Source organism: Topomyia yanbarensis, chromosome 2 (genome assembly GCF_030247195.1).
Source record: "Topomyia yanbarensis strain Yona2022 chromosome 2, ASM3024719v1, whole genome shotgun sequence".
NCBI classification, from domain to species: domain Eukaryota; kingdom Metazoa; phylum Arthropoda; class Insecta; order Diptera; family Culicidae; genus Topomyia; species Topomyia yanbarensis.
The window spans coordinates 179822975-179845564 of NC_080671.1; the positions used below are offsets into that span (position 1 = coordinate 179822975).

Below are 22590 nucleotides of genomic sequence, written 5' to 3' on the forward strand. Positions count from 1 at the left end.
CCACACGAATCGCCTCAATCATCTTTCTCAAATACGAAACAAATCTACTTCCGGCTAGGTGAGCGCACATTTGTTTTTCGAAAACGTCTTTAGTTACACTTTACGCTTCGACAAGCAAAGGTCCTCACTTTTGGGGTGCAATTTGCATTTGACATCAACTGTTCTTCCTCGTTTCAGTTACTTGGGGTTTAAATTTAAAAATGTAAAAGCATTGGTGGCTTCAAAAGGGAGTGGTTATATGAATTGAAAGATAAAGTTTATTTGTGTGATTAACCAAAATCAAAGAAATTTTCATAGGAAAGACGAAATTTGAAAACAAAAGTAAATTAAAAATGTTTGTCAAATAGATAAATAAACTTATTTCCATTTCCCAAACCGTATACTCCAAATACTTGCTCTCCCTTGAGTTCTAAACTTGTCACAACTTTCATACTCTATTCAGCACGGCAGTTTCCTCACAGTCGAATAGTTAGTAAAACTTTGTAACGGATATCTCAGCAAAGTGACAATAAATTACTGATTTTTAGTGATATATTTTCCGATTTTCAGTAAAACAAGTGTTTTATTGAGATTTCCGCAAAAACTTTGGTTGATGAGCGTAGTTTCGGCAAACATTATGAAGAAAGCTGAGATTCAGCAGAATGCATTAAGCGTTTTGCTTATTTAATAATATCTACCCAATTGAATGCAGAAAAAAATAAATCGTGGAACATAAATCTTTTTGAGCAGCAAAACTAGCCTTTTGCATTCTAACAACAATGTAATACATAAACAATAGGGATTCATGGTACTCACCTGTTGCTCATCACAATACGGCTTGGCATAAGATGGTATCATCATATGACTTAGCATTCAGGCATACATAAAAGCATGATGATGTTCGCATTGCATGGAAAATGTATTCAAACAGAGTCGAATAGGTGTTGGTAGCTCTAGGGCTTTGTTTATATGCTTTTCATACCAGAGAGCACCATCTTACCCAAATAACCATAACGACTGCGAGAAATCTATGTCTAGATGTTTAACTATTTTGCATTCAGATGAATATTTGTTGAGGTTCTGTCGTATGTGGCTCCATTTATACACAACATAATCTGAGTAAAATAATTTGCATTTATTCTGTTCAACACCTTCGTTGCACACTGCATAGTATCAAGGATGAGCTATATGTAGAATATTTTAGCATATGAGTTCGATGGACTAGGGGACAACTATGAGAAATTTCGTGCGCATAAGGGTCGGCTATAGTTCCATAGATGATACACTGGTATTTTTTAGATCCATCTGTAAAAATCAAAATTTGAAGATAAAAATTGTTTGCATCCCCTGTAAATTTATTTTTTATAGAATGATTCATCAGCGCTATCTTTGAAAATGAACGACCTTGGTAATATGACTAATTTTTATCCGATCTTCTACGATTGCAAGTAAGAGAACATTCATAAATTACGTAACACTTTTAAGCGGTGAAAGGAAGGGGTATGATTAAATGTTACATTGCATATTTTCGCTCAAACTTTCAAGATTTTTTCCGATGCCCGAGTGTTATATACCAATGGACTCCGCTCGACGACTTGGAATAATGTTTGTATTTGATAAACTCTTATTCATGTTTTTCCACAAGGGCTGAACCAGTCTTATCCGAACCAACTTCTAACGAAACGTCAGATAGACTATTAATTTGTTTTTGATTCTGTTGGTCAGTTTCCATGATATGGATAATTGCGTGCGTAGATGGCCCTTTTTGTATTTTTTTAGACTAACTGTCAAAACAAGACAAACGATATCACCAGAAAGCTTAAGAATACCTTTCTAACGAGGTATAGATTATTACAATCGGGCCATTATCACCAGAGATATTTAACATTGAATGCGGCTGAAAGATTTTTACAAACCGACAAAACATTTGACAAGAAGTAACTACGGCGAGTACCCAGCGGAAAAAAATCCTTTTAAGGGTCCCATCGTAGCTTTGAGGGAAGTGTGTAATAATTTAAATTTATTTATTACTTGTTGCTAGAAAAAATGCATTTTTCAATCATTTTATTAAAAAAATGTTAACCAATTATTAGTAAAGGAATAAGCTCGATTGGTGGTGAACGAAGTTTAAATTAAAAATTCTCCTGTTTTGATTTTAAAAATTAGTTTCAATTTTGCTTGGAAACAAGAGCGACAAGTCATTTGCTTTGAATCAGTAGGAAGCTGGTTGAATAACTTAGGTTCGATGATAGAAATGCGTCTTTGACCAAGGTTCGTGGATACTCTGGAGTATAATAAATGATTGGCTTGTCTAGTGCTGTGAGGTGTGCCTGTTGTAGATTCTAAATTGTTATGAGCAATTGTATTATGCAAAGCATTGTGGATGTATATTATTGTTTGGTAGTCAGTCAACCCAACCAAAGGCATAATGTTATGGGTATTATTATTGTATAACAAAATACTAGTGTACAAAATATAACAAGTAAACAAAATACTAGTATAACAAAATACTAGGTTTGTTAAAAATCATGTTAACACATTCTTAAGTCTGGATACATGCCTATAGCGCTTCTAGATGTACGAAACAGCATATATTTTGTTTTTGATAGGTTCAAGAAAAGAAGATTTTCGTTGAAATACGTCGTTAGTTTTTTTAAATCTGATTCAATGTCGCGCACAATATCCAGACAGTTATTGTTCGGGTAAAACAACGCTGTGTCATCAGCGAAAAGACTAGGAGACCCATTTAACTCGAGTCTACCTAGGTTATTGATATATAATGAAAATAACAGTGCTCCAATATTACTGCCTTGAGGCACTACTATTTCTATTAGTCTATAAGAGATACGAATTGGTTCCTATACGACAGACAGCTTTGAATAATATGATATGCTAATACCCTGATACCATAGCATTTCAACTTCTTAAGCAAGATTGAGTGATCCAGAGTATCGAATGATTTTTTAGGTCCAGAAAATGGGCATAGTTCTTTTGTTATCAATTTGACTAATGATGGAGTCAATTAGTTCGGTCATTGCAACTAAAGTGCTGCAACCCATACTGTTAGTTGTAAATTATGTTATGTTTGTTCAAAAACTCGAGTAGTCGAGTGATGAGCAATTTCTCAAGAATGTTGAAATTGGTCTATAGTTGCAAGGTTGGTTTGGATCACCAGCTTTGAAAATTAGAATTAGTCGGGCTATTTTTAAACAGTCTGGGTACCTACCGGTTTGAATTATTAAATTAAAAGCTTTGGTTAGGATGTTGGCAAAAGTGGTAGTTAGAGGAACATGGGGAGACTTGACCAGGTTTTCAGCTAAAACTGCATAAATCTCTAAAAAAGCCTTTTATCCTTCAAAAGTCATTGCGATATAATGTGCAAAGTTATTGTGCGTCTTCATGATTTTTTGCAGAATTTTTAATTTAATTTTTGAAAAGTTACAAAAGTTTTTCTGTGATCGTTTTTTTTGGTCAAGTCTCCCCACTACGAGGAGACCTGACCAAGGCGTGGGGAGACTTGACCAAGAGAATTTTGAAAAATCATAGCAAAAAATAATGACATAAAACATACTGAAATTATTTTTTTCCATATTGTCGAGACCCTTAACTAGTAGTAAAAAATATAAAATGGTTGCATTCGATAAATTTCGTTTTTTTTATTGCATTTCTTTTTAAGGATTAACTGTACTGCTTGCATTGCATGTTCACTAGAGTGGCTCGAAAATGACATTTTCGAGCACAGCACTTTTTGAGTTCCTTTTGTGGTCCCAAAAGCCTGCGCAAAGTTTGGGAGCGGTCGGTTGCCTCCCGTGTTTGCGCATTGCGTTTAAAGTTTGTATAGGATTTTATATGGAGAAATTAATTATTTTGCATTTACGTTAATAAAGATAGCTATTTCACTCAATATGAAAAACCAGCTTTATAAAACGATAATTGAAACCTTGGTTAACAACTTTGTCGAAGACGGTAACTAGCTACGAGTTTTCAAAAAAATAGTTATAACGATTTTAAAATTAGTAGTTCAATCCAAATGCAGAAATTAATTATTTCTTCCAACACTGTCAGTACCGATACTTTAAACTTGAATAAATGAGAATATATTCATCACAGAGACTTGGTACCTTTGAATGAAATGCTCAGAATGAATGGCTGAATAACATAGACATAGTCAGAAAATGAAAACAAGAGGGGGTGTGGCTTGTGTACTCCCCAGTTCCCTGTTTAGATAGTTTAGTATAATATATGGAGCACATCTTCAACGCAGGTTTAAACCGCCGAATTAAAAATTAATCTTACGTGTTTGAGTACTACTATTGAAGGGCTCTACTGTTATCTCATTTAAAATGATTCAGCGGTTTACTTATTTTTACATCTTTTAAAACTCTATTTCTTAGCCGTTCAGAGTCAGAATTTGAAAAAAAAATACATATCCTTAGATTCCTTGAGGTCTCGGAATTGTTTATATTGACGTTTTCGTTTGAAAATCTAGGAACGAAACCAGGATAGTTATTTCAAACAAGCGTTTTTTGATGAAATTGAGTTAGGTTCACGCAAAACAGAGGTGATGTTGGCGAACCAGAAATATACTTCAGTTTAGAACACAACGCGATTTCCAGACCTGAGTTAGTTTTTGCCCCAAGCAAAAACAACACATAAATTTGTAAGTGTAAATTCTAAATATTGTAAATGTTATTTTTCACAACAAAGATTGTAGTGTGATTCATATTTGGGTCTATCAAAATATTAAGAAAGTTCAGTCGTTGACATTTACAAGGACGTAATGATTCTTTGTCTTATAAAAACAATCTAAACAGGGACTGGGGAGTACACATGCCCCCCCCCCCTTCTTCTTTTCTTTTTCTGACTACGTCTATGATATTCAGCAATTCATTCTGAACATTTCATTCAAAGGTACCAAGTCTCTGCGATGAATATATTCTCATTTATTTAAGTTTTTAATGTCGATGTTGATGGTGCACCGGCAGTGTTGGAAAAAGTTGTTCAATATCATGCAAATTCTAGTAATAACTATTCCAATGTTCCAATTTATGTAAAATCATTTCACTGCTTCATAAGAATTAAGATGGTATGTCCATACAAAGTTTGATAAAAAATTACATAATTTAATACAAATTTATTAATCTCGTAATATTTCCTGCAAGGAAAGGATTTTTCATTCCAAGTTTTTAAAATTACCTTAAGGGATCGAAACAAGTATAAAAATATTTTTGAAAAATTTTTAGGAATCGAATAGAAGATGCCATAGCCAAAAATAGAATTTTGTGCTTGGTCAAGTCTCCCCGTGTTCCCCTACTCTTAAGAACACTAGTGGGGATCTTATCAGGACCACAGCTGTTGTTTTTTGTGAGGCCTTTAATCAAAAGAATCACTTCGTTTATGGTCGCAGGACGCAAGAAGGTTGTTTCGTGGACGTGTTGTATATTTGCAATAGGATTTAGGACTCGTGGGAATATTCTCAGCCAAACTTTTGTCAATACAGTAAGATGCCGTTTGGGGCACGTTCCGTTTTTGAGCATGCCAATTTTTGGCAACAAAGGAGTTCCGTTTTTGGCAACAAATTGATCCCGTTTTTGGCAACATTGTTGTTGTACATACAAAATGCTCATACACATTTAGTTGTAATTGTAATTATAATTGATATCACTTTTGACTTTTTTTCCAGACATGGGAGTCATATTTACTACATTTTATGGGGACGGGCATAGCAAATAAAATTATATTTGCTGATTTTCTTCTATCATTTCATTTCATATCACATATTCTTATATAATTACTGTTGTTGTAACATTTATGATGTAACAAATTGAAAATAAAAGCTTTTAAAATAAGGTTCCATTTTTGGCACGGTTCCTGTTTTGGCAATTGAAAAAAAATATATTGTTGCCAAAAACGGAATCCTATTGTACTAGAGAAATATTCGTTGAAAACATCACATACTACTCAGTGACTCTAATATCTCTGCAAATTAGGCTGATGGGAACTTCCGACTTTGAACGACCCAAAATGGTATTAATATTTTCCAAACTTTTGAAGGAGGTGTTGGATAGAAGGTTTTCAAAGTACGCCTTTTGCATTGTTTCTTCATTACATTATTTTTTTAGTTATGTGCTGCGGAAGAGCTTTGAGGTTTTCATCATTGGGATTATTTTTTACTCGTTTCAGATAATTACTTTTGATTTTAATCAGTGTCCACAAATCGTAATTGATCCAGGGTCAAAAAACACCATTATATTTAAAAGTTTTGGGGACCGTTCTAGTGATTTCCGCAAGTGAAGAATTGTAGGTTGTGATGATATTTGTAAGACATAGAGCTACAACGTCAATCAACTCGACGTTTTCTAGGAAATTTTTGAAGTCGTTATTGAGTTTTTCATGATTGATTATTGCTTTAGTTAAATTAACGTAATAATAATTTAATGGAACCAATATGCCCTTTCTATGTTTTCGCGGAAATAATCTCCTATAAGTGAGGTATTTTCATTAATTTTGTGATTGTGTTGAGATGAAAATTTCAGCAAATATGTTGCACTTAATTTTGCGAACAACTTTGATGAAGACACCATATATTTATTTTGAAAACTTTAAAAGTTTTACTCTTTGTCGACTATTGATTGTGCAATAATCAATTATTTGTTTAAAAAAACCGATTTTTTAAAATTTAATTTATAAAATTATTACGAGAATAACGCTTTCCTCAAGTAGAAGGATTTTTTTTGGAAAATGGCGTTTTCCTCTTGACTGTAGCAGATCGTGATAGCTTTTTATAAGCATTTGATTTTTGTTGTATTTTTGCATTGAGTCAAATGGTATGGCAATGCTAGAGGCACTCGAGTTTTCATTATACTCAAATACGAGAATTTCACCGATTTCATGGCAGCTGTGTGGCATATTTTAATTCTTAACGACGAAGCAAAGCTGTTGATACCAATTTGTACGCATTCCATCGATTGTAGACAGGATAATTAATGGATTAGTGAGGTACTCTCCCTGATAGGGCGGAAGGGTGTTTAATAGGATTTTAAGCGGTTACAATCTGCACATCATGTAATAGAATAATTTTGGCGTTAAAGTAGTAATTATAAAGAATTTACTCTTCAAACAAGTTAGTTCGAGAAAGGTCTCATTTACTTCTTTCCTGAGCTGTTGAAAAATTAAAAATTCGCAGAAAAATGACAACGCAGTTAATTTTTAGTGCCGAATGTCCAAAAAATGATTTTTTTGCTATAAATTAAGGTTTTGTGGGTATAACGTGGTTTTGTGCTGCATTTGGGTAGATGTATAACCTACATTAGGTCACTTGAAAAGTTCATTCAATGTTTGATTTTTTGTAGCAGAGTGTTATCCTTCTTCTCGTCTTACCCGGAGAAATAAACGTAAAACCCGGAGGCCGGGAGATCGCCCCAAAAACCCGAGTCTCCTAGGCTTACCCGGGGTGGTTGAATTTGTTGAAATTATATGTTGCTAATCATCTCTAATGTTGCTGTTTTTACTAGTGTTATTATTTGGTAAATTACCGTACACAATCTAGATTTTGACTATGTTCTTGTAGAATTTGAACTCATAAGCTGAACACGAAATAATGGATCTGAGTTGCCAGTTTGAAATTTTGATGGTATAGAGGTTTAAACATTCTAGTACCAAAGTCCGTAAAATCTGGGTTGCGTATCAACCGGGTGTTTATGCATATGGACCGACACTGCACCTCTTTGGTCAGTTGGGTTAGTTAAAATTTTCAATACGTAGTACACTATTTTCTCAATTGGATTAAAATATTAAGTTAAGATTCAATTGCACCACTAGGTGGATTAAAACCGGTTTTTATGAGATTATTTTAACGACTATAGTATATGTTAAAAGGGTATCCTAAATTACTTGGTACACTCAAGTATTTATGCATATTACGGATCGAGAAAGTTTAAATATTTTCATCTTTTTCTTTAACCACTATTACAAAGGTTTATTAAACAAACTTTTCATGATAAGGTTGTATATATTATAAAGTATTAGACCCTCACTCCACAACAGAGTTTATTTTTCAAGGTTTACGGTGAATATAATGTCGCACGAATCGCTGAACTGAAAATTATAGAAAAGATTTTAGTTTTTAGAATTCTTTAATTTTTTAGTCAGAAGTCGCTCAAATGTCTTTAAACAAAATCCGCTAGTGCCCTAAAACGATTTTACTAGATTTTCAGAGTAGCCTGCGTCCAGTGCACTAGCACGAGTGACGGAAGGTTATCGAAGAGTTTCGCAAAACAAATTGTTCCAGTAATGATGATGATTTACCATAACGGATTTCGAGAGTTTTTTTTAGTTTGTTTAGCAGTAATGGTTCAAACCAAAGATCGATTATGTTACTATGTTTCAATTGCCGTAAAGTTCTACTGTATCGATTTTGTCGGTTATTTTAGGCAAATTTGGGGGATTTTGTTAGTTATTTCCGGTAAATTTGCCGAAAATAACCAAAAAATCGATACAGCAAAGATCGATTAGTTCAACGGTATTCGAAATATATTTCTCACTGTGATTTCACTTTTCGATAAAGTCAATATCGAATTAAAGTTTGACATATGCACGCATGCACTTCAGAGATAGCGTGATATCAAGAGCTGCAATTTCAGTTTTTAGTTTTCAGTCGTGTTGAAAATTTGAGTAAACGCTCTTGAGAGTATGCACTTCAAACAAAGCAATAATGTTTTTTCTTCGATTTTTTGACCCAGCACAATATATTTCTCTTCATAAATTATCGATATAAATATCCGAAGAGAGTGATAAGGGCTAGAAGAAATGTGCCATAACACTGTTAGGTGGATTGAAATTGTTTTAATGAAGAATACTTTTTTTCTTTGTGGAGGGAGAAGATAAATGAAATTTGTAACAGGGGGAAATTAGTTTGGGGATTTTTTTGCGTTACGTAATTAATGAATGGTTTCTAAGCCGCGGTTTATTTAATTATTGCATTTGCATAATTGCATTTTTGAGTAGTGTGTAATTTTAGATGTTCATTGGTTTGATGGAATTTTTTCTCTAGACGAACCACGTACACAATTGTAAAAAATTGAGATTACTAAACATTTTATTATCGATTTTAAAACAAAATAAGCTGTTGCGTTATGATTTGCATTCGAAGGTCAAATGTGACGGAATAAGTTAGTTCAGCTGCATTTAAATCACACGAACGCCGTTGAGAATGCCAGAGAAAAAGTTTCTCTAGGTGTCATTCGTAAAAGATTCCACTTCTCCGTTTTTCAACATGATTTGTTTATGTACTCGGACCTGATACGCAGTTCCAAATCATATAGTCGAATTTCAGTCATATCATTATCCATACATACAGTGATCTTGGTTTTAGTGTTATCTATGCCTCGAATAGCCTATTGAATATTATCAATACCACATATCTTGTACGCATGGTTTCAAACACCACATAGCCCCTTGAAAAGTCCTTAAACATGGTCTGTGACAAAATTCACAACCATCAAGACACCATAGAATGGTGTTTTCATGGTTTGAACCCATTTCAAACACCCATGGGCCATGTCAAACCCCATGACCATAGGGGTATTACGGGCTTTTCGTTTGCTCGGGAAATTCGATTGCAGTTGTATTTTCCCGTAGAGGGCGCGGCTAAAATTCATTCGTTTGTTTTACTGTGATCAAGCGGTGTGTTTATAGCTTTGCGATATCAGTAGGTAGACTGTCATTAGCGATCTAGACCTGCAAAACCAAGCCTATTATGGTACCAGTTTCAATGGGAATTCATTATGTGACCGTGCTCATCAACGCTTACCTTCCGAACCGAATTAAGTTTGTGCAAATTGGCTCAGCCATTTCTGAGAAAAATGTTTGGCAGTGTTTGTCACATACAAACAGACATTTTCCAATCTGAGTCAGTTGTAAAATCAAGCTTTGTAGTTCTTGATATAAAAATACTAAAAAGAGCAGATCTGGGAAAAAAATGAAGAGTCAACTAAGTTTTTTTTTACTTATTCATGTTTTAACAAACGTTCGATGCATAAATACTCTCATAATACACCCTGTTTTTTAGAGACGGTTCAAAAATTCTTCAAAGAAATTAAACTGTTACCATTATCAAAGCCATTATATCTTAATTAAAATCAACTGCAGAATATAAATTTAGGTAAAAGAGCCACCGGTTTGCCAGATAACGAATTAAAAAGGCACCACATTCAGAAGTAAACGACTGGGGAGTCGTGGTAGACATTCGTGGAAAATGGCAATCAACAAACTCGAACTGAGCATTCAGCCTCATCAACGACAGAAGAAAAGCGAGTAACAAATAAACACAAGGCTCTGACATCAAAACCGTTTTCAAAATTAATGCAATGTAACACGGTTTGAGTTCAGAATGAGTAAGCAGCCGACCGATAGAAAATGCATTGAAGCAAATTTCAGACATGGCATTCATTTGCGACCAGCTGCAGCTAGACCCGCATCCTGGTTGAAAACGTTTCGCCATACATTTTGGAGAACTTGAAACATTTTAAATATTGATGGATCGCCGAAAGAAGGAGCAACTAAAGTGTTCGCTTCCTCGCGAGGTGACTCGAAGCTGGAATATCAAAATTGGAGTTCACCAAGCTTGCAAGCTTGGGTCATTATTGTGATGGCATCGGTTAAAACGGTGACAGTCTGCTGCTCCGACCGAGCAGTACTAAACTGGCTGGGAGCCAACCTCGCCCAGGTCCTCTTCTGTATGTGACTAAAAAGAACATGTCCCAGTGTGACGGTGCATGTCGTTGGTGGCTCGCATTGTGGCGAGCATGTTCCATGTCCATTAAAGTGACCATCGTGGCTCAATTATGCGGTGTTCTTCTTGCTTTTTGTTCCTTCTTCGAAACTCAAGTACCTACTGTCCGTAACGTGCACTTGTCTTGCTGAGAAGCTTTTGTTGAATATAAGTATGTTTTTCCAGCTCGTTCTATTTCGGACAATCAACAAATTGTGCACGACATTCAAAATAAATTAAAAAAAATCAAGTAAATGGAGGATTTGAGTGAATCACTTGACTTGGTGGTTTTTTAAAAGATGTGATTATTTTCATGTTTGTTATGAACATTTTTGTGATCATCCATGTAATCCTCTGGACTCGTGAAAAGGAAAAAAGATGGGTGGGTAATGTCTAGGACATAACCGGAGTGTCGTGACTACTCGTTTGACTTGTAATTCAAATCGAATGATACTCAATGAAATATGTGGGAATGTTTCAAGTTATTCTTTATAATAATTATGGTGGTTTTGAAAAGAACCTTTATTGTTGGCGTCTGCGTTGATAGGGGATGCGCTGGATTCTAAGCTGGTTGAGACATTCATTCATGAAATGAACAATTTTCTTGCTTTGAAATATCAATGTTAAAATCTCTCGAAACAACCATCGGAATCTTTTTCGTACAGAAATGAACACACTTAGCAAAAAACTAGGAGCGGGTAATGTCCGGGACATAACCGCGATGATCATATTCTTAAAATTCTTCTTGTATCTCTTTCAAATGGCTAAATTTTACGCATTAAGTTCGATTCACCGGGCTCAGCGAAATTTTCCTGGGGATCCCGTTCGTTAGTATATTCAGCAAAACAATTTTATTACCGAGTTCTCCGCATTGAATACAGGTCAATAATTTCATATAATGATTTCAACAAGCAGACAATGTGCATGTATGACAGGTGGGAGTGTTCTGAAGTGGTTTTAGTGGAGGTAACAACATAAAATCATGTATTGGACATTTTACAATGATTCTCCTTAACCCTGCAAAACCACGGGGTTGGCAGCAGAGGGTTAAGTTGTTTGGAAGAGATGACAGTTAATATATGATAACTAAAAATATAAAATTGTTCTATAAATTGCAAAGTTATTGCCGCGTTGACCTGAAAATTTGTCATTTCATTCATAAAGGAACAAGCATTGAAATTATGTCAATTTATGCTTTGCAAGATTTGAAATAACTTCGAAGTGTGGTCACGACACCCCTGTTATGTCATATACATCACCAACCCATCTTTTCATCATTCGTTTTGGTGTAGCTTTCGCTTAGTGGCAGAGTTGCGACATTCACTGATTTTCTTGGAAGGATTTGCAAAAACCTTCGGGTTTGTAGATTAGAAAAACATTTTCTTATGATTCACTGGTAAAAGTACAGAATTACCAAGCGCAAACTTAATACTAGTTAATAAAAGAAACTTTCTAATTAAATTCTTTTTCCATTTTGCATTCGTCCTGATAAGGACGGTTTGTCTATGCTAATACAAGACGGGAATCTTTTAAAACAAACATACGATCTTTCCCCTTTCGCAGCTCACACCGAATGAGCACAGTTTTCATCATGGTGTTCCTATTTATAGACTTTACAATGCAGATGGAAGGCCGTCCTTTTGTTCGATAAATGAAAATATTTTCATCATTCGTTTTGGTGTAGCTTTCGCTCAGTAGCAGAGTTGCCACATTCACTGATTTTCTTGGAAGGATTTGCAAAAACCTTCGAGTTTGTAGATTAGAAAAACATTTTCTCATGATTCACTGGTAAAAGTACAGAATTACCAAGCGCAAACTTAATACTAGTTAATAAAAGAAACTTTCTAATTAAATTCTTTTTCCATTTTGCCTTCGTCCTGATAAGGACGGTTTGTCTATGTTGATACAAGACGGGAATCTTTTAAAACAATTCAAACCTTGCCGACGATTGTTTTTACTGCGTACATACATCTTTCCCCTTTCGCAGCTCACACCGAATGAGCACAGTTTTCATCATGGTGTTCCTATTTATAGACTTTACAATGCAGATGGAAGGCCGTCCTTTTGTTCGATAAATGAAAATATTTTCATCATTCGTTTTGGTGTAGCTTTCGCTTAGTGGCAGAGTTGCCACATTCACTAATTTTCTTGGAAGGATTTGCAAAAACCTTCGGGTTTGTAGATTAGAAAAACATTTTCTTACGATTCACAGGTAAAAGTACAGAATTACCAAGCGCAAACTTAATACTAGTTAATAAAAGAAACTTTCTAATTAAATTCTTTTTCCATTTTGCCTTCGTCCTGATAAGGACGGTTTGTCTATGTTGATACAAGACGGGAATCTTTTAAAACAATTCAAACCTTGCCGACGATTGTTTTTACTGCGTACATACATCTTTCCCCTTTCGCAGCTCACACCGAATGAGCACAGTTTTCATCATGGTGTTCCTATTTATAGACTTTACAATGCAGATGGAAGGCCGTCCTTTTGTTCGATAAATGAAAATATTTTCATCATTCGTTTTGGTGTAGCTTTCGCTTAGTGGCAGAGTTGCCACATTCACTAATTTTCTTGGAAGGATTTGCAAAAACCTTCGGGTTTGTAGATTAGAAAAACATTTTCTTACGATTCACAGGTAAAAGTACAGAATTACCAAGCGCAAACTTAATACTAGTTAATAAAAGAAACTTTCTAATTAAATTCTTTTTCCATTTTGCCTTCGTCCTGATAAGGACGGTTTGTCTATGTTGATACAAGACGGGAATCTTTTAAAACAATTCAAACCTTGCCGACGATTGTTTTTACTGCGTACATACATCTTTCCCCTTTCGCAGCTCACACCGAATGAGCACAGCTTTCATCATGGTGTTCCTATTTATAGACTTTACAATGCAGATGGAAGGCCGTCCTTTTGTTCGATAAATGAAAATATTTTCATCATTCGTTTTGGTGTAGCTTTCGCTTAGTGGCAGAGTTGCCACATTCACTGATTTTCTTGGAAGGATTTGCAAAAACCTTCGGATTTGTAGATTAGAAAAACATTTTCTCATGATTCACTGGTAAAAGTACAGAATTACCAAGCGCAAACTTAATACTGGTTAATAAAAGAAACTTTCTAATCAAATTCTTTTTCCATTTTGCATTCGTCCTAATAAGGACGGTTTGTAGATAACTATGTTGATACAAGACGGGAATCTTTTGAAACAATTCAAACCTTGCCGACGATTGTTTTTACTGCGTACATCCATACGATCTTTCCCCTTTCGTAGCTCACACCGAATGAGTACGCTTTGCAGCCTTCGATGTTTTGGTAGCATTTTTAGTGGCAGTTACTACCGCCTTTTCAGTGACTGCGTTTCTTAGCCTTTGGCTTTTTGGACTTCTCACCGCCACCACCTCCACCAACGTTTTTCTTCTTCTCTCCGATGGTAGCTGATTTGATTGGTCGTCCGATGCAGCTTCTCGCGACCACGCACGTCTGTTATGCACTGCGTCTTACACACGTCTGGCTTTGAGAAAAGCTGCGACACCCCTATTTATAGGTTTTATCATTAATGTTGATTCTCATTTAAAGTAGTTTTTGAACTATTTATATTTTATATAGCAAACAACGTATCGGTAGCAAGCGTTGAACGTTTTCCTTCCGATTTATGAAACAAGATTGGCAATCCGTTTAGTAGAAGAAAAGTTTTTAAGGTTCAAATTGTACGTAACGCTTTCGCTAATATTCACTACTATCGCTTTCTCGCTCGTTCTCGTGGCGTGCATGGGCCTTTCCTTTCCGCCCGGCTTCTAATGGCATAACCAAAACTAATATGCCGGCTTTCCCCCACCAACTGCTCTCGTCAAGCAACCCAATACGAATAATCATAGGAACAAACATGTAGTGGACCTATATATAAACTTTTCATTATTTTATTGTTCGGTTGCTGCACAATATTGACGGCTGTGTGCGGGATGGGCTGAAAATTTTCACTTTTCCGAGTCGTTTTCGAAAGATTATTCAAAACACTATGTTTCCGTTGATAATGAATGTCCTACATATTCCAAAATTTAATACAACATTGGTACAAATATTTTCGACAAAATGCCGAAGAAATTGATTAAATCCATTCAGTACAACAAAAGATATAAGCGTTCAAAATCTTACATCATTTTTCTTCCGAAATTTTGAAAAGGGGCCCCTATATTGAAAGGTAAGTCGTTAGTCACGACAAAAAAGCTCACTAAGTTCATTTTCAAAGTTCACAACTTCGATGCCAAGAGACACAATGTAGTATATGCCGGATTTTGTATGACAATTATATGACTGAAAGGTACATTTACCGCACCCACCCCGCAAAATCTGCGGTACGGTGAGACGTTTTTCTCGCGGATGTGGTTCGGAATATAAGCATTCACTGCGCGGTATTACCGCAACCACACTTCAAAAAAATCGATAAAGTCTCACGTTTGCGTTAAAAAGTGGATTAAAACTAGCACTTTTACCATATGAGATGGACGCAACTAGATTTAATTCCGTAGTGAATGCTTAGCAATGGCATTGTTAGGAAAACCCCCACATCAGAACGAATCCAAACGGAAATAAAATCGTTAGATCAAACAATTAAATTATACTCTAAATTCAATTTAAAAATTCATCAATTCTCCCGATCAATTCTCGCAATCGTGGAATTATAAATCGTTTCCGATTTCATTTTTTCAACTGAATTTTTATTAATTTGATGCAATATGAGATGATCCAATGATGCTGAGACCTAAAAACGACCCAATGAATTGATAGTAAAAGAGAAAAATGCATGAAAAGTGTCCAAAATGTGGAGGGGTCCAAATTAGGTTGATTACACTCTCTTTCGATCTTCAACATCATATTTCTATCTCATTTGATTTCTGTGTACATTCATTTTGATTTTTTCTGCAGTCCGTTTTAGAACTCATTCTCAAAAAGTATGGTACACGACGCGTACTTCTATTGGAAAACTGGGAAAATTTTCTACCAAATTAAATCCTAATTTTTTGTTACTGTTTTTGTAGTGTAGGAGTTTTTTTGGTAATTTTCAAAGCCCCTTTATATTATGATAAGTGTCAAGGTTAGTTATGATAAAAAAATTAACATAGTTTGGACAATTTTTGACCCCCGCCCTCTTCAATTGCGGTTTTTGCAATTGGCACTACTGTAAAATATTAGGGATAAATGCATTAAATGGTAGAACTTTCGAACTAGCCTTTAGAAAATTACAGTTCATACATTTTAAAGGGTCAATCTTAGTATTTGAATGAGAATACATCCTTTTCTTGATAATACGGAATAAGGGTTTTGGGATACTTTGTTCTTAAAATCCCCTTTTAATAACATTTCTTCTATATGCTGCAAATCATGCATTTTTTGTTGTTTTTCTTATGTTCAATAACTCTGTACCGGTAGAGATTGGATGGATTCCTAATTAGATGTTATTGGTTAGGTGTATGGCTTTTCAGTCTAATTTATAAGTAAAAATAAACTATTTTGTCTTCATCCGACGCTTCGGTCTGTTTGGGACCTTTTTCAAGGATTGTAAAAGTTTATTGATGCAAAAATTACTGTATAACATTGTGGTATAAATTTTATCGATAATTGTTGTTTTGTTCACTGATAATATAAATTCGTAAATATAATGAAATCTATCTTACAATGCACGAATTCATTCGTTGTTTTCTGCAACGAAGCATTTTCGTGCATTGTAAATAGTAGGTTTCGTTCATTTCATGAACAAGAATGGCCACTTGGTGAACGGAAGCTTTCGCAAATTTTACACATTTAATGTACATTGCACGAATATTATCGTTGATAACGACATTATTTTTCGCGAATGAAACGAAATGTTTTGTTTAATTTAATAAACGTTTGTGTATATTACGAATTATTTCGTTGGTGGCACGAATTCATTTCGTTTATTTTAGAGAAGTTTTCGTATATATTATCACCTATTGTTTTCAGTCGATCTTTTGGGATCGATCTTTGAAAACATCGATTTTTTTTTAATGTGACGTAATCGATTTTATTGTGGCACAAATAAATGGCCGCTTGAAGAACGAAAGTTTTCGTAAATTTTTCTTATTTAGTTTACATTGTACGAATGTTATCGTTGATAGCGACAATATTTTTCATGGATGTAACGAAATGTTCCCTTTATTCTAATCAACGTTTATGTATATTTCGAACGATTTCATTGTTCAGACGAATTTATTTCGTTCGTCTTAGGAAAGTTTTCGTATTCATTAGCATTTAATTTTTTCAATCGATATTTTAGGATCGATGTTTGTCAACAACTATTTTTTAACTAACTTGAAGGATCCATCTGGCAAAATCGATTTTATTTCAATCTGCTCACCTCTATTGAGGATTAGATTGCGGTGTGAAGTAATGGCCGCTTGAAGAACGGAAGTTTTCGTGAATTTTACATATTTAGTGTACATTACAAGAATGTTATCGTTGATAACGATATCATTTTTCGTGAATGAAATGAAATGATTCGTTTATTTCAATAAATGTTAATGTATATGATGAACGGTTTCGTTGGTCGCACGAATTCATTTCGTTTATCTTAGAAAAGTTTTCGTATTTATTAGCCTCTTATTGTTTTCAGTCGATCTTTTGGGATCAATGTTTGACAATACGATTTTTTTTAATTAAAAAGTAATCGATGTGGCCAAATCGATTTTACTGTGGTACAAAGAAATGGCTGCTATATGAACGAGTAAGTTTTCGTAAATTTTACTTATTTTTGTTTACACTGCAAGAATGTAATCGTTGAAAACGACATTATTTTTCGTTAATGAAACGAAATGTTTCGTTTATTTTAATAAACATATATACATATATTACGAACGATTTTGTTGGTCGTACGAATTCATTTCGTTCATCTTGGAAAAGTTTTCGTATTTATTAGCATACTATTTTTCAATCGATCTATTAGGATCGATGTTTGGCAACAACGGGTTTTTATAAACAAATGGATCGATCTGGCAAAATCGATTTTTCAACTTGCTCACCTCTATAGAGGACTAGAAAGATTGTGGTGTGAAGAAATGGACGCTTGATGAACAAATGTTTTTTTTACTTATTTAGTGTACATTGCACGAATGTTATCGTTGATAGAAACATTATTTTTCGGAAATGAAAAAAAATGATTTGTTTATTTCAATAAATGTTTGTGTATATTACACACGACTTCGTTGGTCGTACGAATTCATTTCGTTCATCTTAGAAAAGTTTTCGTATTTAATAGCATATTGTTTTAACGTTGCTCCGGCAGAGAAAAACTCAAACTTCTTCATTCAAAACCAACGTTCCAGTTCAACTGGAAGCGAAAGAGGTTCAGGGAATCTTCCTGAAACCGGCGGACACGGATACGGCTACTAAATAGTCAGACCGGGATCGTCGTTATGATCAACGATTGTCTGACGTATAGCAAGAATGACTCCAAATTCTTCCTCTATTGGAGCTCTATTGACGTTGACTGTTTCACGAATGGTGTTCGTAAATATTATAACAATATTCGCATATAGCAGCGAACTATTCGTTTGCCGAATGAAGCTGTTTCGTAATAAGCCTACAAAAGTCGTTTCGTGGTTTTCACGAAAAACTCGTAATATAAAATTAAAGTATTTCAATAGAACTGCGAACGATTCATCATATGTACGAAAAATTCGTATATTTTATGAAAATTGTCTGTACGAAACTAATTCCTAGCGATTTACGAATAAATTCTATCAGTGTTGAGATGTTATGTGTGGACCGTTTTTGCCGTCAAATATGACGTCATTCTTGTTGATGAAATTCAATATATTTTTATATCACTGTTTCAGGATATATGCGCTACGATATAGAAGTATCAATTTTTCATCTCTAATTTTTTTTGGTTAAATTCCTTAAAGAAATAATATTTAAAGAATAAAATCTACAACTTCATTACTCATTATACTTTTATTCAATGTTGTAAGTTACCTGTTGGTTTGATAAAATAAAAGTTTTAATAATTGCTGCGGAAGAACGTTTTTGTATATACGATGATGAAATACAGTTACATTTCGTAGGAGTTTAGGGCTATGCTTATTTAGAGGAATGACAATATTTTACCTTGTTTCGGAAGTATTTTTCTTGAAATGTACGAAACTTTAATTATGGAAATTGCAAAAGTTGTTTTTTCATAAACACTACATTCTGAAAGTCCGTCAAAGTTAAATTTAGTGTAAATGTGAATAACATTTTATTATACATGGTTATTCAAAATAAAAGAATAATTTTTCAACACTATTTATAAAAATACAATTCTACCGCATTTCCGGAATTACAGCGCGGTGCGGTAAAAGCAATGCGGTTGCGGCAAGCGGTGCGGTTTTTTTTATATTTTTTTGCGGTTACGGTGCGGACAATTCATTTACCGCCTACATTCGCACCGCGACGAACCCTATGTCGAATTATATGTCTGTCGATGATCAGGGGCGGCGAAACACTTTACGCCCGAGTGGGTAGAAAGTGGGTGGGTGAGGGGTCCATTAGTAACGATTTTTTCCCTTTTCACAATGCACACGCTTACATTACATTCACATTAAATCACGTTCGTTTATGCAAATGGAATTGTGGTACATTGATATTTTCAAATGTGTGTAGTGCGAGATTCATGCGTTGCACATCAAATTTTTTTGAAATGGTTCAAAATTTCTTGTGGGTAATTACCCATACTACCTACGCTTTCCGCCGGCCCTGTCGATGATTGTCTGTTGTTTGTGGTTAGGAAGATGTTCAATGTGGTCCTAGTATGGCTTGATATTCGGCCAAACTGTTGACTCGATCCACTGTAGATAGTTGATCACGTTTATCACCTGTATCGGAAAGCTTTCGTCCATCCCTTGCTGTTTGTTGATTAATCCGACCACATACTTGACATTTTCTCCCATCCGTTGGAATGAAAGGGCATCACCAGGTTTGGTAAATATCATCGCGGGCAACGAGTTGTTGTCACCATCAACAGTAACATCGACCGCACTTCCGGGTTGGTATTTGACACGAACATTGGCCAGTGATTTCATTTCATGTCGTAGATCCATCAAAAATTCCATGGAAGTATCCTCATTCCATAGGCAATGTATAAAATATCGCATATTGCTGGGAAGAAAACCATTTTAATCAGATCTTTATCAAGAATGGTACGATGTACTAACCGTGCGTTTTCGTTCAGTGCTACGAGAGCTAGTCCTTGACGATTTGTATCATGAGGATGAAAGTGGAACTGGAAATTGGTGTATGTCGAAACTATCATAAAATGATGTTGCATGCAGATTTTAGCTGTAATTCAATAGATTGGATAACTGAATTACCTTACTTGCAAAGTGAGCTTACTCAACTGGTCAATTTACTACAAATTGCCGCTGTCAGAATGAATCGTTCACTTATCAATGTTCCGTAACAAACGGGGTTTTTTGAGGAACTGACTTTATTCTGCAGGGTAATTGTTGGGTGAAATGTTCTACTTTCCGGTGGCACTTCTATTTCTTTATAGCGGTTACATTCTGAAAGATACCCTGCTTGAAATTATTGTGTAAAGATATAACTATCCACGAATTCACAACCTTGTTCGCTAACACTTATCATCATTCCGTTAAGAATTCTTACGACCCAGTCCGCGAATGGTACCACTTCGATGCCTCCTCCGTAGGTAGGATCTACCTCGTTTGGACCAACAGTGTACAGCAATACTCCAACCAAGTGCCATGAATCATCTTTGTTGATTAGTATTCCACTTCCACGATTGATCTGAAATTTGTATGTGTCTGGAAGTAAATTAAACAATAATTTGTTTCACGTCCTTCATAACGCTTAATGCTGAATCCGTACCAAGCATATTTCCCATGCAGATGTTATAGATATACGAGGAGTCAAAAATGTGTCGGTTGACTGAATAGCAAGATATATAGTAAATAGCAGTCCATTCCACTGTCGACACATTGTTGGTAGAACTTATTAATACTGGTATCGTTAAGTTGCCCGCTGGCTTGAAATTCCATAGCTTATAGAAACAGACTGGAGCGATATGTTGGTCAAACTGAACAGACGTATTCATCTTCAGCACCGCAATGTCGCTTTCAAATTTATCTACATCGAAATTGTTCGGATGATATACTCTATCCACCGAAACTATTCTTTTAGTTGCTCCAACACCATAGGAAATTTTTAAAAACCAATTCTCGATTCGATTTCCCGCGAGATCGTACAGACAATGCGCAGCGGTGATCACATATTTTTCATTGAGTAGGGTGCCACCACAAGCTGGCGATTCGGAGTCAGCATTTTCCCGAAAGACGGTCACATGCCACGGCCAGTATTCGACACCTTCGGTACGTTTTCCACATGGTACTTTTAGACTCACTCCTCTGTTTCCGAACAGCACCAATGGTAAGAAGATACTCCATAACATAACGTTCAAAAAATGTTTTCTTATAGCGAATATTTGTGTGTTTTGCAAGTTACTGTCCATGGCTGATAACGAGCAGTAATCGTAACTCGGTCATATGAATAACTTTGCAGACAGCATGAGAGAAGAGAATCTCGTTGGGTTGACATCTCTTACACTAGGCACAGAAATTGTGCATACAGTAAGCATTTTTTAACGCTGTGTCGAGAAACGATCTTTTTATTTATTACATCGCGTAGTTATAATTGTTCATACAGGATTTGTGCTAATATCTTACACTTACATGTTTAAAAAAATCAATAAATAGTTGAACGACCGCTGAAGCAATGCAAAAAAATATCTCGCACTCTATCATTTTATTCGAAATAATCGTAAATAAACTAATTTATGTTTACTATTGTGTTACCGTTACTTCATTCCCACAAAAGGGTGCGTCATAATGTCTGGGACATTGATCCGAAAATAAGTGTGCGTCATAATGTCCGGGACCTTGTGACGCACATCCGTTTTCGGATGTTTTGACGTACCCAATGTGCGTCATAATGTCCCACATGTTATGACGCTCTAACGTTTTCGGATTTTTTGTAACAATAGACATGTTGGACACTGTGACGCACTCATAGTCTCGGAAATTATGACACCTCTGTACTGCGTTATAACGTCCCAGTCAAAAGATAGTACGAACCTCTCCCTAATGGTGCCAAAATAGGCTCATCGCCCTATGACTGCCTTAATCAACCTGTGACTTCAAAATCGAAAATGAGTTCGGAATGGAATCTAATATCACTTTTATGGTAATATTGCATCTTTTATTTGAAATAAGGTTTCTGAAAACCGGTCGTAAATTCCGAGAGAAATAGCTGCGATATTAACTCAGGTATTTTGAAACCAATTCTTGGTTTTACCTTGCTAGACGTCCTGGAATGTGTCCTGGATAGACGTTCTGGAAAGTTTCCTTTATTTTGCAGTACGTTGACTTTTGTTCTAAAATACTTCAGGAACTTATTATAGAAAGTATTCATAAAAGGTTTGAGTAATGGTACCTAGTTTCCGAATAACGCGAGGAACGAACACGTTGGACTAGAGTGGGGAGTACCGGTTTTACCGTTACCGAAAACCGGTAGAACCGTCCAAATATCCTATACCGAAATACCGGTTTTATAAGAATGAAAAACCGGTATTTTCGGTAATTTGTTTTAATAAAAGGTTTTTATTATTGCACAGCTTTAAAACTCTTTAAAAACTTTTCACATGCTAGTGTTTTCAAATTAGGTCCCATGCACTGTTAGTTTGCCTGTTTTAGGACTCTTTAATAATGATATAACTAGGGGAATAGTGCTTATGTAAGCAGTGGGATACAGCTTATTTTAGGAACAAGAAAATCT

At 35.2% G+C, this 22590-nt stretch overlaps 1 protein-coding gene across 3 annotated transcripts; it reads right to left on the minus strand.

Annotated features, from left to right (window-relative positions):
* Window positions 1–947: 947 nt before the first annotated feature.
* On the minus strand, window positions 948–21265 carry LOC131682288 (ovochymase-2-like). Of its 3 annotated transcripts, none has more exons than XR_009304054.1 (6): window positions 20629–21265; window positions 20364–20564; window positions 20139–20303; window positions 19956–20079; window positions 19484–19899; window positions 948–1284 (listed from the first exon to the last, which is right to left on the minus strand). XR_009304054.1 is itself a non-coding variant. In XM_058963669.1 (5 exons), exons 1-5 carry the CDS (start codon window positions 21206–21208, stop codon window positions 19548–19550), a joined length of 1422 nt encoding a protein of 473 aa, XP_058819652.1. In that variant the 5' UTR covers window positions 21209–21265; the 3' UTR covers window positions 18747–19547. The 3 variants fall into 3 exon arrangements, 1 of the variants encoding a protein (XP_058819652.1); XR_009304053.1 differs by having other exon boundaries at window positions 19480–19899; XM_058963669.1 differs by lacking the exon at window positions 948–1284 and having other exon boundaries at window positions 18747–19899.
* Between the last annotated feature and the right edge of the window lie 1325 nt (window positions 21266–22590).